General features: G+C 52.2%; 1 protein-coding gene across 2 annotated transcripts in view; it reads left to right on the top strand.

The window, feature by feature from the left end:
* Positions 1–7,415: 7,415 nt before the first annotated feature.
* Positions 7,416–19,657, top strand: part of RNF165 (ring finger protein 165) — a 52,776-nt gene continuing 40,534 nt past the window's right edge. For both annotated transcript variants that reach the window (XM_030005162.1, XM_030005163.1), the window contains exon 1: positions 7,416–7,556. In XM_030005162.1, the coding sequence (XP_029861022.1) occupies positions 7,496–7,556 (61 nt within the window). In that variant the 5' untranslated portion in view covers positions 7,416–7,495. The remainder of the gene's footprint in view (positions 7,557–19,657) is intronic.

Genomic DNA, 19,657 nt, shown 5'->3' on the forward strand with positions numbered 1-19,657 from the left:
TCTGATGGTTCTTTATGCATGCTGGATCTTTTCGTGGGTTGTTAGTGTCGGGTTTCCAATCCCATGCTGAACGTTAGGCTGGACAGGTAGTGACAGGAGCTCACCCTTGGGTCTGTGGAAGGACCAGAGCTCTTCAGAGAACTGTTTTCAGCTCCGGACAGGTAAGAGGTGGAGATTATCCAGACAAAATCCTGGCGGACAATCAGACGTGGGAGCACCAGCTTGTAGAAACACCCCCATTTCTGTGCTTTGCCTAACCAGCCTCCCAAATACCTCTCATTAAAAAAAGTCCCTGAAACGATGAAAAATCCAATCACTGGGAGTCGCTACGTGTCCACAAACCACGTCTGGCCCAGGAAAAGCCAGATATGGGAGCCAGGAGCGTGTAGGGGAAGCAGTGTATGTACAGTACGACCTTCCCCAGGTACTCGGGGCCAGGCAGAGGTTTGCTCCGACAACCCCAAGATGTCCTAAATAACCACTCAACCCATCTCGTAACACCTAACACAGTCTTGTGGCTTTTTGGTGTCTGTTGGCTCCGGGGCAGGTGTGAAGCTGCTCAAATGATCATGCATTACTTAGGCTGGAGCAAGTAAGCAGATGCCTTCCCTTGAATAATTGAAGGCTGGGTGTTTACGCGTGCTGATGCACTCATTTGCCATGGGCGTGTTGTAGGTGTATTCTTGATGAGCATCAGACAGCCCCGGTACAGCCCTTGGACTCCTCTTGTGCAACGAAGCCCATGCCACCACCTCAGACCCTGACATGTGATGCCTGGGATGTGATGAAGGGACCGGAGAGCAGTGTCCTGCCCCTCCGCTGCCGCAGGGAGACACAAAACTGGTCTCGCTATTGTGCTTCATTCAGTTGGGTTTTATTTTTTTGCACCTTATTTTCATCAGCCGGGGCGGCTTCCCCCTAGGTTTGAAGGCCACTGGCCCCTGCAGAGGTGGGGAGATGGGTGCGGGTGGCCTTTGGGATAACCCAAGGCAGACTCAAGCCATTAGAAGTCAACAGTGGGAAGGTGAAGAGCAGGCTGGTGGTTTAAGACACCCGGAGCAGAAGACAAAACTCAGTGAGTAAATCCTAATGAGAAGAGGGATAACTTCAAAAGGCAGCTCGCAGCACGTCTCGGACAAGACTTGGCAAGTTGAAAATGCTGTTTAGTTCATCTCCTCCATTGCCAAAGGGGGATGAGCCCCGGGTGCACACCTGACCATCCTCCACGCCTCCTGAGAGCATCTAAGGACCTTTTCTGTGGCTGGGATGCTGCTAAAATATAGTCTCAGGCCATTAAAAACCCCATCCCACTTGGAGCTGTGGAACCACTGGCTCCTTGCACAATCTCTCCTTCCTCCAGCTGCTCATTAAGAGGAAGAATTAGGGCAATTTTAAATGCAGTCCTGCTTGGGCACGGCACAAGGCAGGAAGCATGCCTTCCAGGAGAGTCTGAGCTCCCTGCCATCCAAAAAAGTGTTATTATAATCCTTTATACCCTGGCAAGCAGCAGCACCGCATGCAACAGCTAAGTTTTCAGAGGGGTGATGCTGAGATCCCCCATCCTTCCATGACCAATGTGAGGTCTTGCCCTGGACCAGCGCTCTCAGCTTGCCCGAGGGTATAGCAAGACTTAAAAATGCTCAGAAAAGCTCTCAAAACTCCTTCAAAATTAGCTTTACACCCACTTTCCCCCTTTCCCTGTGCTCCAGGGAGGAATCTCCTTAATTCCTGGTGCTCTAGGCTCAGCCCGATCTGCTCCCAGCCCCACAAAAAGACTGAGGGGGCAGTCATGTGGATGGAGGTGAGGGCTTTCAGCAGCACCCAGTCTGCAAAGGAGGTAATATTTATGATTTTTAATGTAATTTGGCCACTGACATTTTAGCTCAGAAAGCTTGGGCTGGAAGCAGCCCGGAGGAAGGCACTAGATGGCACCAAAGCCGGAGGATACGGGCTCCGGGCTGCCATCACACCCTCCACTGCATCCCCCAGCATAGGGGAAAGTGCCCCCAAAACCAGGCAAAAAGGCTCGTGGATGTGAAAACAGCAGATTTTTTTGGTTTTCCTGACCATGCTGGACTCCGTTGCCTTGGCCAGACCCTGCCTGCGTGGCCAGCATCCATCCCACGGCAGGGAAACGGGCCCCAGGAAGAGCAAAAGAAATCGAATCATCCGGACGTAACGCCAAAATTAAATTACCCAGCTCTGATTTTGAGGTAATTAACCACTGATGAGTCCGATGGAGGGTTGTTTCTCTGGGTATCAAGCCCGAGATCTGGGAATGCAGACGGGGGTCGTCGACCTTGCCTTATTTTTGGTTAGTTGCAAAGCCACCTTGAGAGCAAGGAGCGGATTTCTTAAATAAAATATTGCAACATCCTTGATTAGTGGTAGAAATTGTGGGGTTTTGCAGGAGGGCTGCTGCTGAGCACGTTGCCAGGAGAGGGCTTTCCTTTCGCCCCCCACTCTCACGCTGGCCGCAGTTACATCCCAAAGCTGCTGCCGCAGGGAGCTGGCGGGATGCTGGGATGGGGAAAGCATCAGGGGACCACGAAGGAAAACACACCAAAACCTGTGCTCCCCAAAAATATGGGCAGGACAGAGGAGAAAGGATGAATTTGGGGCCATTCTTCTTGAAATAAGGTGATGTGAAATACTCTAAGGCCGAATCCCTCCCGCCTCCGTAGGGAGGCACAGGGTCGACGTCAAGGATGTGTGCTTAAAAGTGTAATTCGAAGGAAGCATTTAATCAGCCCCAATGTTCTGCTCCATTCTCAATGCAGCGAAACATCGCCAGCTCCCATGTTGCAACAACTATCACGTGTCAGAAAAATGACTTCGCTCTGTAGGCTGCCATACCCCTGCAAACGGAGAATGAAATTCCTCGAAGCAAAATAATTCAATTTTAGCAAAATGATGAGACACAAATGGGGGCATCATAGAATCATAGAATTGCTTAGGTTGGAAAAGACCTTTAAGATCATCAAGTCCAACCGTTAACCTAGCACTGACAAGTCCACCACTAAACCATGTCCCTAAGCACCACATCTACACATCTTTTAGATACCTCCAGGGATGGTGACTCAACCACTTCCCTGGGCAGCCTGTTCCAATGCTTGACAACCCTTTTGGTGAAGAAATTTTTCCTAATATCCAATCTAAACCTCCCCTGGCACAACTTGAGGCCGTTTCCTCTCATCCTATCACTTGTTACTTGGGAGCAGAGACCGATCCCCCCCCTCGCTCCAACCTCCTTTCAGGTAGTTGTTGTAGAGAGCGATAAGGTCTCCCCTCAGCCTCCTTTTCTCCAGGCTCAACAACCCCAGTTCCCTCAGCCGCTCCTCATAGGACTTGTGCTCCAGACCCTTCACCAGCTTCGTTGCCCTTCTCTGGACGTGCGACACCCCATCCCCTTTGCCGCAATAAACTGTGATCCCTCTTGAAACGAGCTGGGGAGGGCACGGGGTGGGCGCTGGGTCCCTCTGAGCAGCTGTGAGCTCCCGAAAATCCCTGCTCTCAGGGGAAGAGGAAAAAAATCACCTTGTGCTTTCCTCCGGAGAAAGTCCTGGGCTGCACATCTGAAATCTCTGGCAAAATAGGGGTACTGTGTTTTCTTTCTCGCCTCCTAAATGGCTGCTCTTTGGATCTGAGGTTTTTACCCATTTTCTTATTTTCTCCCCCTATAACTGGAAAATTGAAATGCTCAAATGTTTCATTTTAAGCGAATGCATAATGATTTTCTCTATTTCTCCTCTTTTTTTTGGAGAAAAGAAAGAAAAAGAAAGGGGGTAAAAAGCACAAGAGAGAAAATTACAGGGAGGCAGAAAATAAACGAGCAAAATAAGCATAGATTAAACATCAGTGTAACTAAATCTCAAACAAAGCCCTTTCACGAACCAGGAGGCCCCCCACTTTCTGGCTCCCCACCTGGGTTTGGGTTGCTGTCACTCCCAGGCACAGTACAATGCCATGGTGTTTGCTGGAGAGATTTCTACTCCCTTTTCACCCTTTCTCTATCCATTCTTCATTTTGCCTTTAATTTTTCCACTGTCACTTTTCCCTGGAGGTTCTCCTCTTCAGTGATGGTGTCCCAAGCCCAACGGGCTTTTTGCCTCCCCCGATCTGAGACTTGAGACCCTCAAAACCCCAAACCTGTTCTTCTTTGTGGGGTTTGTAAGACCCACCACCCTTCCCACCACCCGTGCCCTAGAAGCACCACTAAAGATCCAGCCATGACCGTACCGTGATTGTATCACCATTGACATCAAGATGTGCTGCCAAGGATATCATTATCCAAAGAGCAGCTGAAGGTCAGAAAATAAAATCATCAGAGCCTCAGACCGTCGTCTGGCAAAGCCATCACACTGTCCACGTGCTTCATCCCTACCAGGGGCGAGCCATCGGATTTTTTCATGCCATCAATCCCATTGCTCCCCACCCTGCCATAAAATGGCCTCTGGGAGTGCAAGATGTCCTTCTTGAGCAAACCATGGCTTCAAAACTGCTGGAAAAAGCCTTTCACTGGGGCTTTTCCACTGTCCTGCCAGAGGTCAGCCAAAAAACACCCAAGTTTTAAGAAAATTGTCTCATTTTTTGAGCCGGTTGATCCCATTGTGACTTCCCAAAGGATTTCACCCAGCTCGATTTTGCAAAGGTGAAAAACCCCATAATCACATCGAAATTACGGAGGGCTTTGAGGTGGGCAGAGGGTGAGTGCCAGGTCTGGCAATGAGCTGAGAGTTACAGTCACCCCCAGACCTGCCCAAGGATGGTGGCTGATGTGCCACATGTGCCCCAGAAATTCTCAACTGCTCTGTATCACATTTATATTTATTGCATATCCTCCGTGCATGCCTGGATGAGGGGAGAAACCTTACCCGGGGGACCGAGGGGTGAGACATCCCCAGTGCCCTGATGCCTGTGCCATAGCATCTCCAAAACACCTACTCGACAGGTACACTGGTGACGCATGACGTCCACGAGGCTGGAGAACATCACACTGAAGAAGAATTTAATGGTGTTAATTTTTAAAGAGAGCTTGGGGCAAAAGTGGGAGGATGCCCCAAACTGGGGGTGCTGGGACCCCAAAAAGCTGCACTGGGGGACACCAACAGGCACCGGCCATGCAGGCAGGAGGAAGCCAAGGGCTAATTTTAACGTCAACCTGTGCCGGCGGCATCTGCGTGACATGCAAAACCCCGGCGACGGATCGGGTGTCCCCGGGAGGGGGGGGAGCGTGCACGGATGAAAAGCAACAGCGGCGAGGGCCGAGCCCCACGAAATACCCGCGACAACTGCCGCGGCGGGGCCGGGGGCCACGGGAGCAGCTGCCCAAGGCAACCAGAGCCGGTGGTGGGGCTGCAACCCCCAGCCCGGGGCCAGCAGCGGTCTCAGGGGACCATGGAGGGGACGTCGGGGTGGTTTTCAGGGTACATGCACGTCCTGGGAGTCCCCTGGGGCCCGTCCTGCAGGCGTCACGGTGGGGATGGGCGAGTGGAGGCACGGTAGAAAGCTCTCCTTGGTTGATTCACGCGTGGGTTTGGCTACATCACACATTCCAGGCTTTTTAGCACTTAAAGAAGTGTCCCTTTGTAGGATGTGTTTAATACAGTGAGCTCAAGCAGATCGCACCTTGCTGCTGGAAATGATTTCTCGCCACCGGTAGAAATGGGTGGAAAGCGGTAATTTTTCCATGCTGCACCACAAACAGAGCACGGGAAGCGTTTCGTTACAGCATAAGCATGGAAAAAAAAAAAAAAACCAAACAAGTTTGCTCCTTCCTTGGAAATATTCGTGCTGGTGGGACGACATGCGCTACCTGCAAATACTGAGCATTGCAGATCTGGGGCTGGCCAAGCCGTGGTGTGGGCATTGCTCTGAGCAGCGCAGTGACATTGGGGGACAAGGTCCAGAATTTCCCTGCCAAAATCCCTCCTGGAGTCGGTGCAGCCTCCTGGGAGACAGTGAGGGGGGGCAAGGCAGGAGGGAAAATCCAAACTGGGATGCAATCGGGTGGGCACTGGGAGGCAGTGAGCACCTGTAACTGCTCCTGCTCCCACTTGAGGGGAGTTTGGTGCAGCAGCGGTGTGAAAACTTACCCAAAAGAGCCCTTTTGGGTGGCTGTCCTAGCTCTGAAGAAGGCAGCGAGGGTGCGCAGGCAGCTGTCCCTGCTGCCCGAGGATCAAGTTAATCCTTCCCACACCGCAGGGCCGGCATCTGCCCTCAAGCTGCGGGGCTGGGAGGGGAAGGGTTAAACAGCTCCAGGTTGCCAAGCCCCCATTTTAATTCAGATCAGGACAAAAAACCCCCAAAACCAAAAAAAACAAAAAAACCCACACAAAATAAACCCAACAACAAACCCAATGCAATAATCCAGGCGAACAAATCCATCGCGCATACACGTTGGGGAGCTGCCGAGCGCTTAAAACCTGCCAGATGCACGGGATGGATAAAGCTAAGCGCGGATTAAGGGGCTCCCCACGGCGGGATGGCGGGCACTGCAGGGAAAAGCCCGGCAAAAAAACAACCCCGGGGTTTGGCTAAGGTGGGAAGGACACCCCAAAAAATGGGTAGGATGCTTCCCGCGGCCTGACTGAAACCCCTCCCGCGCGCCGGGGCCTTTCCCGCTTCGTTATGAGTTTTAAATAAACAAGGATGAACTCCCGGTTGGGGGTTTTTTGGGGGGGGGGGGGGGGAGGAGGGGGTAATGGGGTAATTTTCTTCCTTTAAGCCATGGGGGTTCCTTTCCCCACGAGGAGGGCGGCTCTGAGCCCCGTGGGGGTTTTCCACGAGCTCTCCGCACCCCTCCGCGCTCGGCCGGAGCCATTTTAGGGTCACCGACGCCCGCAACCAGTTAAGTTCTGTCAGCAACCGGGCCGTCAAGACAGTAGGCCGCTGGAGGGACTGGGGGACGACCCCCTCCGCGCTCCCACCGCCGCCCCGTCCTCTCGCTTCGCGCCCCGCTTGACGCTCGTTTCCCACCCGCCGGGGCGTCAGGAGGGACGGGCGGACGAGGCGTGAGGGAGGATGAGGGACGAGGCGGGATGAGGTGTATGGAGGGATCGGCGTGCTCCTCTGGAGGGGGACAGCGTGGCCGCGGGCCCCACGCCTGCTCGGCGGGCCGTACCTCAGGGGAGAGGGGGGATGCGCGCCCCCGCGAGCCCCTGAGGGAACGGGGGATGCGCGCCCCCGCGAGCCCCCGAGGGCGGCGCGGCCGTTACGCGCGCGGCCGCACGCAGCCCTCCCAGCTTCCCGCCCCTTTCCCCTTCCCCTCGGTCCCTTATTGGCCGATTGGGGAAGGGAGGGGCGGGGGCGGGGGTGGGGCGTGCCCTCCGCGGCGTTCGGCGCTCTGCCATTGGCTGCGGCCGCCTTTGTGTGCCGGCGGAGCGGGGCGGCCGCCACTTCGTCGTCGCGGCGGAGGGGCTCGGCGGGACCGGGCCGGGTCCTGGGGGCCGGGGGGGGGGGGTTTTGGGCCGCGCCGCGCCACAAAGGCCGCAGCATGGTCCTGGTGCACGTCGGTTACCTGGTGCTGCCCGTCTTCGGCTCCGTGCGCAACAGAGGTACCGCGCCGTGGGCGTGGGGGGGGGGGGGGGGGGGGGGGGTGTGGCTGTGCGTGTGTGTGTGTGTGTGTGGGTTGTGTGGGGAGGGCCGCGGGTTCGCGTCCCGGGGCCGCTCCGCGCGGGGTTTGGCTGCGTGGGGCCGGGCGCGTATGGTTGCGCGCAGCCCGACGGTTCTCCGGGTTCCCCCCCCCCCCCCCCCCCTCCCCACCACCCTCATCCCACCGACACCCCCCCCCCCCCACCAAGCCCCCCAAATCCCCATCCCTGCGCTCTCAGGGTCGGGGCGAGCCCGCCGCGCTCCGCGGGCGCGCAGGGGCTCCGCGCCCCCCCCCCCCCCCTCAGGAGCACCCCCCCCCCCACCCACACACACACACAGTGCCCCTTCAGGGGGGGTTCCCCCCCATTTTCTAAACCCCCCCCCGGGGCCGCCCCGGCGCCCACCGCTTGCCCACCATCCCGCCCTGCACCTCCAGTCTGTGCTTCGGTAGATCCATTTTCCTTTATTTTTATTTTTTAAAATTTTATTTTATTTTTTAATTTGAAACCCCCTTCCCCACCCACCCCACCCCACCCCACCCACCCACCCCAGTCTTCGCCGTGTAGCGTAGCCACCAGGCCATTTCAGCGTAGCTGTAGACGATAACAGCCATTTTTGTACCTTCATCCTGTTTAGCTGAGTACATTGCACTGTAAATTCCTGTTAAGTGGATTCATTTTGCTGTGGTCGTTGGGCGCAGGGTCTCCTGGGGGTGGCCAAACGCCCCCAAATTGCAGCCACCACCCCCCCCCCCGAAAAAAAAAAAAAAAAATTAAATCGGGGAGGGGAAACCCGGCAACGAAACCCCCCCAAAAAATAAAATTTGAGAAGGGAAACCCAGCAGCAAAACCCCTCATTCCAAAAATAGAATTGGAAAAGAGTTGGAGAGTAAGATCTGTGATTCAACAGGGGCTGAAATACCACCCCCCCCCCCCCCCAAAAAAAAAAAAGCTGCTGGCTGACACTGGCGAGAGTCCCCTGCAAAGTGGGGGGTGTGCAGCATCCCCGTGTCCCCGCCGGCGGTGACACCGCTGCCGACAGCTGTCCCCCACCGCGGGCGCTCGCCCACCCAGCCGCTCGCCCGGCCAGCCCCACGCTCCATCCCCATCACGAGCCACAAGTGTCCCATCCCATTAGCGCACCTCCGACGTGGCGGACAAGCCCCCCCACCCACACCCCCCCCACCCCCCCTTAAAATTTGCTTGCGAAAAGAGACGACTGGCAAAATGGTTTTCCATTAAACAGGGATAACATTTTTTTCTGCTGTGCTAAATTACTTCCTGTTCTTATTTTGTGGGTAATTTTCTGTATCGAATATCCTTTGGTTGTGTATCTTCACCTTTTTCTTGTACTAAAACTAAAGCATGGTCTGTATTTTTTTACATTACCTAGTTTCTGATGTAAATCTCTCTGTAGAGACATACCCTGCTGAAATGTAATGTGCTGTAGCCTATACATCTGCTCAGTGTACGCTGCTTTTGTTCTGTTGCCCTTCCATAGCATGGTGGGCCTTGCCTTTTTGTATTGTGTGCATGATGACATTGTTACACACGATTCCACTAATACTAATATACGATCTCTCAATAAAGAAACTAGTTTTCCTATATTAACCTAGTGTGCTTTTTCTATTGCTGTTTTCCCATTTATTGTCGTATCCTGCTGTTTAGATTTTTTCCTTGCTTTCCCCCATCGTGAGGTTTGAGTGAGTGGATTTTTTTCCCTGTAGTGCAGATATGGGGGCTTTTTAATACATATTTTTTTTTTCCCTCCTATCCCATATCTACCCTCAGCATTAGTCTGTGTGTACATACTCCCTAGATGCACAGTCCGTATTACCGTTGTGCTGATGCAGAATTCTGTTTTACCGCAGAATAGCCAAAATAAAAAGGTATAAATCCAAGCCCTCATTATTAATAATAATAAAAAAAAAAAGATAGATATTTGAATGAAGGGTCTGCCGCTTATTTCATTCTAGTTACAACATTACACATTCCTTACCAGACTGATACCAAAATGAGAGGGATGACCTCCGGATGGATGGGGGGAATTATTATTTTCTTTTTCTTTTTTTTAAACTCTGATTAACAAGAGGTAAATAAACCTGGGGGAAAAAAAAAAAATCCCTTTAATCTATTAGCTGTATATTTAAACATATACATATATATGAGTGCCCTGCCCACCATCTGCTAGGCGAGAAGTTGCCGTGCCTCGGTCCCGCGGCGACTGGCACGCTATAAATATCTTCACTAGACCCCTGCAAGGCAGGGCTCGTAAAACCGTCCCAGCTGCTAATGTTGTAACTACATTTTCCTGCTTGAAGCCTCCAGGCCCACCATCTTTTGAATAACCCGATTTGGTCAAAAGACCAAACTGTGGGGTTGGGAGAAAGTCACCGGGAACCTTAAAATGTTGGAAGCAGGGAGGGATGGACAACCAAATTGCGGTCAGCGAGCAGTTTTGCTGCAGCTGCAAAGCGATAATAATACCGGTCACCTCTCCTTGTTCCTGCGCCAGACCTTCTTTCCCAGGTCTGCAAAATGGTCCTGTAAAACCTCCCAATTTCGGTTTGGATGCCAGCAGAAACTGAGGAAAGTCAGGGCTACCAAAAGTAGGAGATGGGGCTGGGGTTTTGGGAGGAGGGGGAAGCATCTTGTCTTAATTGCATTTCCACAGAAGCGGGGGAGACACAGGACTGGTTATTTGTCTTTAATGAGAGGAAGACAAATTCAGCAGGTCGGTGGTTCCCACCGCTAAAATTTCAAGAGGAGCCACTAGCAAACAAAACAAAAGCAAGTGGCTTCAGCAACCCGCCCTGCCTCACCCCAGCATCCCTCGAAGAGACGCATCATTTTGCAAGGCCGTGCCTTTCCACCTCCCTCCTAGCTTTATCCTGAGTTTGGTTGATTTTGTTGTTAGTTATTTATTTTTTTTTTTCCTAAAAAAAACCATTTATTTATTATTTCCTTCTCCATATTTCCTTTTCCGTGTATCTCAATGACTGTTTGGCCATCCTGTTCCCCTTCCCTGTATGAGCACAAGCGGGTTGCCCCCCTGCTTTCCCCCCCCTGGATGTAGTGTATGCTGTGGCCCCTTTGTTCTCGCTCCATCCTCGCCCCGGGCCAGCGCTGAGCTCCGTGCGTGACACATGTCCCCGTACGCATCCCGAGGAGGGAGGCTGTGCTTCTCGCTTGCATGAAGGGAGACGTGCATGCCTGTTGGGGCTGATCATTTTCCAATGTGATTTTTTTTTTTTTTTTTCCTCCTCCCCCCACCCTTTATTTTATTTATTTATTTATTTATTTGTTTGGTTTTTTTTTTTTTTTTTAAATTCAACCCCCACCCCACACGAGACAATGAGATTCGGGTTATGGCGTGGAAAAAAATGAACACCCCCTCCCCTCCTCTACCCGACCCCGAAACCCCGACACGGATAAACCCAGTCCCTTCCGAAACGTACCTCGCGCTACGGACACCTGCCGGCAGCTGCCCCTTTGTTAGGAGCGGCGGATTCACTGCAGCGAGCGCAATAACCCCCCCCCAGATTTTCTTCCGCAAATTAGTGCTAATACAGAGCAAAACTGTTTGGTCAATATGCTCTGAGGATGCCTTGGTAATCTAATAATACGGAAAGCTGCTGGGTTAATGGCAACTGGTACTGAGCAATTTATCATCCGCATCATATTTTGACCTGTCTTGTTAGAAACACATTCTTACAAGAGGAAACATTTCCTCCCCCCCCCCCACTCCACCTCCCAGCCTTATTAGTCAGTAACTACCAGGCTTTCATAGCTCATAATCCATCAAATGCATCCACAATTTAATGGCTTAATTTCTTTGATGCTCCGAGTCTTGAAAAGCCACCTGGTAGAAAGAAAATAATCTTTTTTTATTTTAGCATCGCGGGCTGAGGAAATCCAAGACGAGTCACGTGCTGATGGTGCTGCTGTGGGTGTGGAGGCACATGCAGTGATTTCTATACAGCCTATACATCTCTCCAGCACCAACCTGTATTCCCAGGCTGCTTTAAATAACTTCTTTCAATAACAGGGAGGTGGATAATCCCAAACACACACAAAACGGGCTCTGAGATTCATTTTTATAAGGGTCGTGTAAAGGTCTTATACACATCTGCGTGCATTTAACGATGCCAAATGGGAGCTGGACCGATCCGTCCCTCACAGGGGGTTTGGGGTGCTGTCACAGTTTCCATCATTTTTAAGAAAAAGATAAACAAATAGCGGTCACATTTTGCTCATATCGGGAATTATCAGCAAAGTCTAACGAAAGCTGATCCGGATTTACCTTGCTGCGTGCGGATCTGGCCCCGTGGAAGTGTGTTATTTAAGAACCGGTGAGTTGGTGCCCGAGCGAGAAAGCAAAGGCAGCTGCGAAGCGGAGGGAGGGGAGGTTTGGGGGGGGGGGGGGGGGGTTTGCCACAAAACCCAGGAGCTGCTCCGGTTTGGGGGGGGACGAGGTGGTGGGGACCGGGTGGGGACACGGTCCGGCATCGCTCGGTGCATCCCGGACAGAGCGTGGGGTGCCGAAGTTGGGGGGGGGGGGGAGGGCGAGATCCGTAGGCGCCGGGACGCTGCCGTAACCGTCTCCGGCCTCGGTCCTCGCCGAGTCCTCCTCCGTGAACCTCCTGGAAGGCCTGTCCTAGAGTAAGTCTGAGCTTCCTTTTTTTTTTTGTTGTCGTTTTAAACCCTGCTCGTAATTTGGGCAGCACCTCGTTAGCTGAAAGGGGAGGATGGAGAGCTGCTGGGGCAAGCGTGGGAGCCCCATCTTCCCAAACCTGTAGGAGAAACCCCTCCAAGGGCCACGGGGAGCACGTGTGACATCCAAGACCGGCTCATCCCTCTCCGCTGACCAGACGGAGGTGCGCGGGTGGAAGGAGAGGCGAGGACGGCTCTTTCGGGGGGGCTCCGCGGGGCACGACGCCGGGTGGCGAGGGCACGGGCATCCCCTCCAGCCCCTTTACGTGCTGGTTTAAACCCAAACCGTGCGCTGGGGCCGCCTCATGTCCGAACTGGAAGATCCTTATCTCTAGAGGTGTTAAAAAGGGGACACTGCGCCGCAGCAGGTCAGCAGAGAAAAGCCTTTCCCGCCCTTAACCCGGGAGCACTTGTTTTGGGAAGCATTAAATAAATGCGCCCGAAATGCAAGGGGAGACTTTGCAAAAGGTCTTCTCCTACGTCTAGAGCGTCTTCGATATCCGTAACCTCCAAGACCAGAGTTGGTTTGGCAATTGGGAGAGGTGTGATGGCACCGCCAAACGTCGTGACTCTTGGGCATCTCACGGTATTTGGGTGTTTCTACATAAACCTGCAGCTCCCGGAGTTGGGCGATAGCACAAGGCTTTTCGATGAAAGGGTAGTATATGAAGTAGGGCTTCAAATTGCTGCTGGTGGCAAACTTGGTGCTCAAAACTCAGAAGTCGGCTACAACGCTCGGGAGGTTTTTCAGCTGACGCGGTGGTTTGGGAAGGAGAAGGGCGATGTGTGGCTGCGGTGGGGCCAGGGCAGGGACCTGCAGGTGAGCAGTGAGAGTGGGCCTAAGAGCCAGTGGGGAAAATGATAATTTTCTCCCTTTTTGGGTTCAATTCAGGGAGACGGAGCGGGTCGGTCTGCAGTCGGGGCTGGCAGGGAGCTTGCGGTTTCCCGAGCGGCTCCGCACAGGACTCCGCGGGAGATCCCCCAGTCAAATCCTTGTGTGGTCTTGTCTTACTCCTAAACCTTTTTAGGGAGAAAATGGGGTCTTTGGGGAATGGCTAAATTCTCCCTCTAAAATAAAAAAGCCCCCAGTCGCTTTTGAGCCAGAGCGACAGATCGTGGTGGTGGCACGGACCGGGCTCCTGTGCCGGAGGGCAGAGCTCGGCAGCAGCCAGGACGAAGGGAAAGCAAAACCATGTCTGCTCCATGCCTCCCCACCACCTTTGCTTAACCCTTTCTGCTCCTCCTCTGCTCAGTTTTGCCGTCTCCCAGGACCTTTTCTCACCCATTTTCCCGCCTGCTGGTCCTTTACATTTCCCAGCCCCAGCTGGGTTGGGCTGGTTGGCACACGCTGTCCTGGATCCCTCTTGGTAAGTGTCCTTAACCACTGTTGTTTTCTCTCCCTCCCTTTAAAAGCTGCAAAACGTGCCTGCAGGAAAGTCGTATGGGTATGGCTCGCAGCTCTTTAATGAACATTATTGCTTTGGTTTGAGTGATTAAGCCCAGCGGGGTCAGGAGCAAAGCACGTGCTGGAAGCAGAGAAGATGCGGGTTATGGGGAGACGCAATAAGGGGCAGCTTGGTACCCGTGGGCTGGGACCCTCTGAAGTGAGGACGTGCCTGTGGGGAGATGTTTGGACGAGGAGGTCGGTAGCTTGGAGAAGGACCTGGATGTCTCTGTCTCTTGCACCGCGTCCCTGTGCTCCCGGCCGCTCACAGTGGCTGTCCTGCCTGGAGGTGACACCCCGAGATGTGGGTGACCCTCGGCTTAGACGGAGCCGCTGGCCGTTGCTGTCTTTCCCTGGGGGGAATCTCCATCCCCAAATGGTACAAGGAGCAGCCGTTTCCCTAAACGAGGAGAAAGCCGGGCCGTGGTTACCTTCTGGGACTTCTTTGAAGGGACCTTGAGCAGGACTCTGGTGGAACTGGACAGCCCACCAGGCTACACGTCCAGGCACCCAACACTGGGGCTGAGTTAGGAGCTGCTCTGAAAACCTGCTCTTTTTTTTCTCCAGGCTTGAGAGGGTCTCTAAAAGACATTCAGAAACACGGTCCCTCGGGCGTCCGTCGTGCTGCAGCTGCTCCCCATGTCGGGCTCTTCCAGTGAAGGGTGGGATTGGGAAACATCCCCATAGGAAATGTGCCCTCCCCAGCCGTGCTCCGTGTTGTGTCTCTGGCCTTTCTCATTCTCCTGGTGGCATCTGACTCTTCCTTCAGTCCTGCTGCTAGCTCAAGGTGCTGAGATATCCAAAGGGATCTTGGTTTTTTTTGGAAGCTGTGGGTGCGTGACAAGGCATCACTCACAAGCACTTGCCCAACCAACCTGTTTCCGTGGTAAGTCTGCTTGAAAACTGGGCATCTACAGACAAAAGGAAGCTTTTTCCTCTTTTTTGATAGCAGAGGAGGTGCCTGTTCTCCTGCAGCATTGGGTAGGATCTCATTTGCCTGTGCTCCTTGGGGCAGCAGAGCATGTTTGGTCCATTCAGGGCTGATCATCTTCAGCTGGTGGGAGCTGAGACTTAAATAGACTCTCCTGGGAGCCCTAAACCTCAGTGAGGAGTGGCTGGAGTTAGAAATGAGCTGTGGCTTCATGGTGAAGCTGCCTGGACGTGGGATCGGACACCAAGCTGCAAAGGTCTGAACTTGTTCATACGTGCATAAATCCAAAATAAGTCCTCAACTTTTAAAAGAGTTGCTTGGCATTTATGCTGGGATGAGTAAGATGAGAATCTGGTTTGAGGTGGTTGGGGTTTTTTTGTTGTTGTTGTTTTGTGGGGTTTTTTTTTTGTTTTTTTTAAAGTAATTGGCAGCAAACTGACCGCAGTCTAAAGGTATTTTGTTTGCGTGAGGATTTGGTGATGCAGTTATCTTTGCAAGACTATCAGCACGTTTTCAGCCCCGGTGTGGCGTTTGCTGGCAAACTTGAGCAGGAGTTTTTTAAATCTCAGGCAGTGTCTGAAGGTAATGGGGGTGCTAATGCTTCAAGAGAGGTGTCCATCAAGCCTGGCAGTTTCCACAACCTCCAGGCGGAAAATACTGTGTCCATAATTTGCCTGGCAGGGAAGGACCTGTAAATCTCATGCAGATTACCGTGCTTCTTGTTGTGGTTTGCTAAATCCACATTTCTCTTTCTTGTAGCCTGGCCTTTAATATTAATATCTTTAATTTCATTTATAAATTCACTTATCAGCTTTCATTAGTCATCCTGTTAATGACCCCAGGCAAGAAATTTGTCATTTGACGTCAAAAGGCAGATTAAGGGACTTCTAGAGCCTTGGGGAACAGCTTCATGCTGCACCGGAATTATAGTGGTTGGCATATGAGGCTAATACTATGTATAATTTGCATCTGCTGCTCAGGGGATGAGTGATTATTTTATATATTTAGCAGAAAACAAGAGCATTTCTTAATCATGAATGGTGTTACATTTCCTGCAAACTCTGCAGTATTATGAATCACTGGGCTATAAACATCTTGTCGCCGGCGTGCCTGGTTTCGCATTACCACGGTGGTAAGCCCTGGAGGGTCGGATCCTGACAGCTCGCCTCCTCCTCGGGGCGGGTTTACTGCACGAATGGCTAATTGAAATTAAGATGTTCCCTCAACGCTAGGAGCTGGAAGGGACCGGGAGTGGATTAAGCTTTGGTTGGCCAAAATTGAGCGTCTTTGGTCTCTGCTCTCCAACACCTGTGAGGGTGTTGGTAGGGTTTGAAGATGGGTGCCTAAGGCATGAAAATGGGGAAAAAACCTCACAATATTTGCTCAAAACATCTGGAAAAGAGCAGGGGTGGAATGAAAACAGGTGAGATGTGGCATCCCCAGGCACTGGTCCTTTCAGGTCCATCATGATGAGGCTTTATAGATGTTAAGAGCAACCAGCATGTTGGAAGAAGCCTTATCTTGTCCAGCCGTTATTCGTGATATCACGCAGATCTCCGGGGACTGAGATAAGGAACGAGGAGGCTTTCTGTGCAGAGATAGCATGACGTGAGCGGACTTAGGGTTACAAGGCTTTTTTTTTTTTTTTTTTTTTTTTTTTTAATAGTGAATGTCTCAGTTGCATGCAACCCTATACAAAAGGGTCCCCTCCCACGCTGGCCACCCGCAAAGCCCGTTGGCAGCCCCAAATTCCCTCTGTACACCGCTGCTCTGGGCAGAGCCTCCTTGGAGATCGACGGCCTGCAGGTAGCTCTCCATGAGGCTGAACGGAGAAAATTTTACCTGACGGGTACCAAAAGCACTTACTGAGCTGGTTTTGCTCAGCCCTCGTTGGCCTGAGCGGGAAATTTCTGTACGAACCTGTAGTGGGTTGTTAACCTTGGCTGGACACCAGGTGCCCACCAAGCCGCTCTATAGCTGTCCTCCTCAGCAGGATAGGGCGGGGAGAAAATGAGATGGAAAAGAACTCGTGGGTCAAGATAAAGACAGTTTAATAAAGCAAAAGCAAAGGCCGTGCGTGGAAGCAAAGGAAAACGAAAGATTTGTTCTCTACTTCCCATCAGCAGGCCGTGTCCAGCAACTTCCCGGGAAGTAGGGCTTCATTACGCGTAGTGGTTACTCTGGAAGAGAAACGTCATAATAACGAATGCCTCCCCCCTCCTCCTCCTTTCTCTTAGCTTTTATTGCTGAGCAGACATCGTATGGTATGGAATATCGCTTTGGTCAGTTTGGGTCAGCTGTCCTGGCCATGTTCTCTCCCAAGATCTTGCCCACTCCCAGCCTACTGGTGAGAGGGGAGAGACAACCTTGATGCTGTGGGAGCACTGCTCAGCAGTAGCCAAAACACTGGTGCGTTATCAACACCTTCCTAGCTGCCGATACGAGGGACAGCACTAGGAGGGCTGCTCTGGGGACAATTAACTCCATCTCGGCCAACGCAGAACCTGAGATAATGGTTATATCGTGTGTTAAGCGCAGATCTGGGAGCGCCTGGAGGTGGCAACAAACCTGGCCAGGTGCTGCAGGCTGACCTACGCCATCTGGCATTTTGATCGCCAGTGCGTGAATCTGGCCAGGGTGGGAAATGACAGCCTGGGTGAAGCCAGGTGGCCATGAGGCAGCTGGAGGTTGGGGGGATGTGGGGAGATGGAGCCCCTCAACCTCCCATCTGCAAGGGCTGAAGGGTGACCTGCAGTCCGGGGAGTGAGAAGGACCTGGGGGTGTTGGTCGACAGCCGGCTGAGTATGAGCCAGCAGTGTGCCCAGGTGGCCAAGAAGGCCAACGGCATCCTGGCTTGTGTCAGAAACGGTGTGGCCAGCAGGACTAGGGCAGCGATCGTTCCCCTGTACTTGGCACTGGTGAGGCCGCACCTCGAATCCTGTGTTCGGTTTTGGGTCCCTCACTACAAGACAGACCTTGAGGTGCTGGAGCGTGTCCAGAGAAGGGCAACGAAGCTGGTGAAGGGTCTGGAGCACAAGTCCTATGAGGAGCGGCTGAGGGAACTGGGGTTGTTTAGTCTGGAGAAAAGGAGGCTGAGGGGAGACCTTATCGCTCTCTACAACTACCTGAAAGGAGGTTGGGGTTGGTCTCTTCTCCCAAATAACAAGCAATAGGACAATAGTAAATGGCCTCAAGTTGCACCAGGGGAGGTTTAGATGGGATATTAGGAAAGATTTCTTCACTTGGACCAGGCTGCCCAGGGAAGTGCTTGAGTCACCATCCCTGGAGGTATCTAAAAGACGTGTAGATGTGGTGCTTAGGGACATGGTTTAGTGATGGACTTGGCAGTGCTAGGTTTACGGTTGGTCTTGATGGTCTTAATGGTCTTTTCCAACCTAAGCAATTCTATGATTCTATACCTTCCTGCTCTTATCAAGGCTGCAGCAAAACCCATCGTCCATCCTTAATCTGTTGCTCAGCTCTCTGCCTGACCCCCTTCCGCATTACATTAACTAGTGGTGGCCAGATTCTTGTCTCTGAGGTTGTTCCTTGAAGCTGCAGGCTCAAAATATGGCATTTCATGGGAACTGGGCCCCGAAGCAAGGGATGTCATGCCCCAGTGGGGAGGTGCATGGGTGAGCGATGGGTGGTGGACCAGCAGCTCAGCTGATGGCACTTCTATTGACCTGAGCTGCCGGGGACTAGAGCTACGTGAAAACAGAGATATCTGGTTTTGATGGTGATGATTATTTTCCGGTTCATTGGCTGAAAATTTATTTTCCTGGCTTAATATTGTCTTTGAGTTTTTCAGCAAAATGGGGAGGGGTAAGCGCGGGGGAGGCTTTTAAATGGTTCATTTGAAGTGAGATTAAATAGGCCGCAACCCCTGAAGTGAAATGCTATCTTATGGCAGAAAATGAAACGGCATCAACTGGATGCAGGGAATAAAACCAATTCATCATAATCTTTCAGCTGTTTTTTTTTTGTACAGAAATGTTTCACCTAGATGTAATTTTTTTCATATCCAAGAGATGGATTCGGTGTTTTCTACTTACTTGGAAAGTATGCAATGGTCAGGAATAGACCGCCGCAGTCCTCTGTGTTCTTGTACTGTGAAACCACGTTGTGATTTTAGTGTGTGCAGAAATCAGATTTATTTAATCAACAGAAAGTGCTTTAATGCCTGAGATGAGCCTTGGAGAAGCAAAGGCTGTGTTCCCGGTGCAGGAGGTTGCAAAATGTAGTTGTCCCCTTACAAAACGAGGGAGGTCATGTCAGCCCCTGCCTTTCCTTCCTTCTCACCTCTACTGGCAACGAGGGTGGGTTTCCAGGCTTGTGAGGACCGGAGGTGCTTTCCAAAATGAAAATGAGAGCTGAGGTCTCGAATGGGATGTGCAACCACTGCTTTGCTCCTCACTGGGCTCATCCGCCTGAGCTACTTCAGCCTTCAGAGACAAACAGCACCTTCTCCATGGCCTTGCTGGATTTGAGTAGGAAAATCTGTCTGGCGCATGCGATTACAAATTTACCGGTGGAAATCCTGGGTGTTTTGCCAAAGGAGACCATAGAAGCACCCTGGAGATAAGGACGTGTCATCGTGCCCTGGGTCATCTGCAAGGGGAGTCCTGTATTGCCAGATCCAGATGGCACATGATACCATCCAGGTGCTTCTTCTATAGGATGCAGGGGTGTTCCAGGGAAGGAAAATATTACCAGGAGGTAGTTACAAGCTTAGAAAAATAGGACATGGACCGAGGGGAGGGGAGGTAAATCCCCCCTGTCCCTTGGGAAGAAAACAGCTCCTCCTGAAAGGAGTTTGGGTGCTGTAAGGGAAGCCAAAGTGTGTTTGCTTGGTGTCCAGTGTGACTGTTCTTCCTGTAACAAGCAATTTTGAGCCCCGTTAACAAAATCAAGGGCCAGACTTCAACAACATCCAGGAAGCTCGTTTTGGGGGATATGTTACACTGGCTCATGCGT

This window comes from Aquila chrysaetos, chromosome Z (genome assembly GCF_900496995.4).
Source record: "Aquila chrysaetos chrysaetos chromosome Z, bAquChr1.4, whole genome shotgun sequence".
NCBI lineage: Eukaryota > Metazoa > Chordata > Aves > Accipitriformes > Accipitridae > Aquila > Aquila chrysaetos.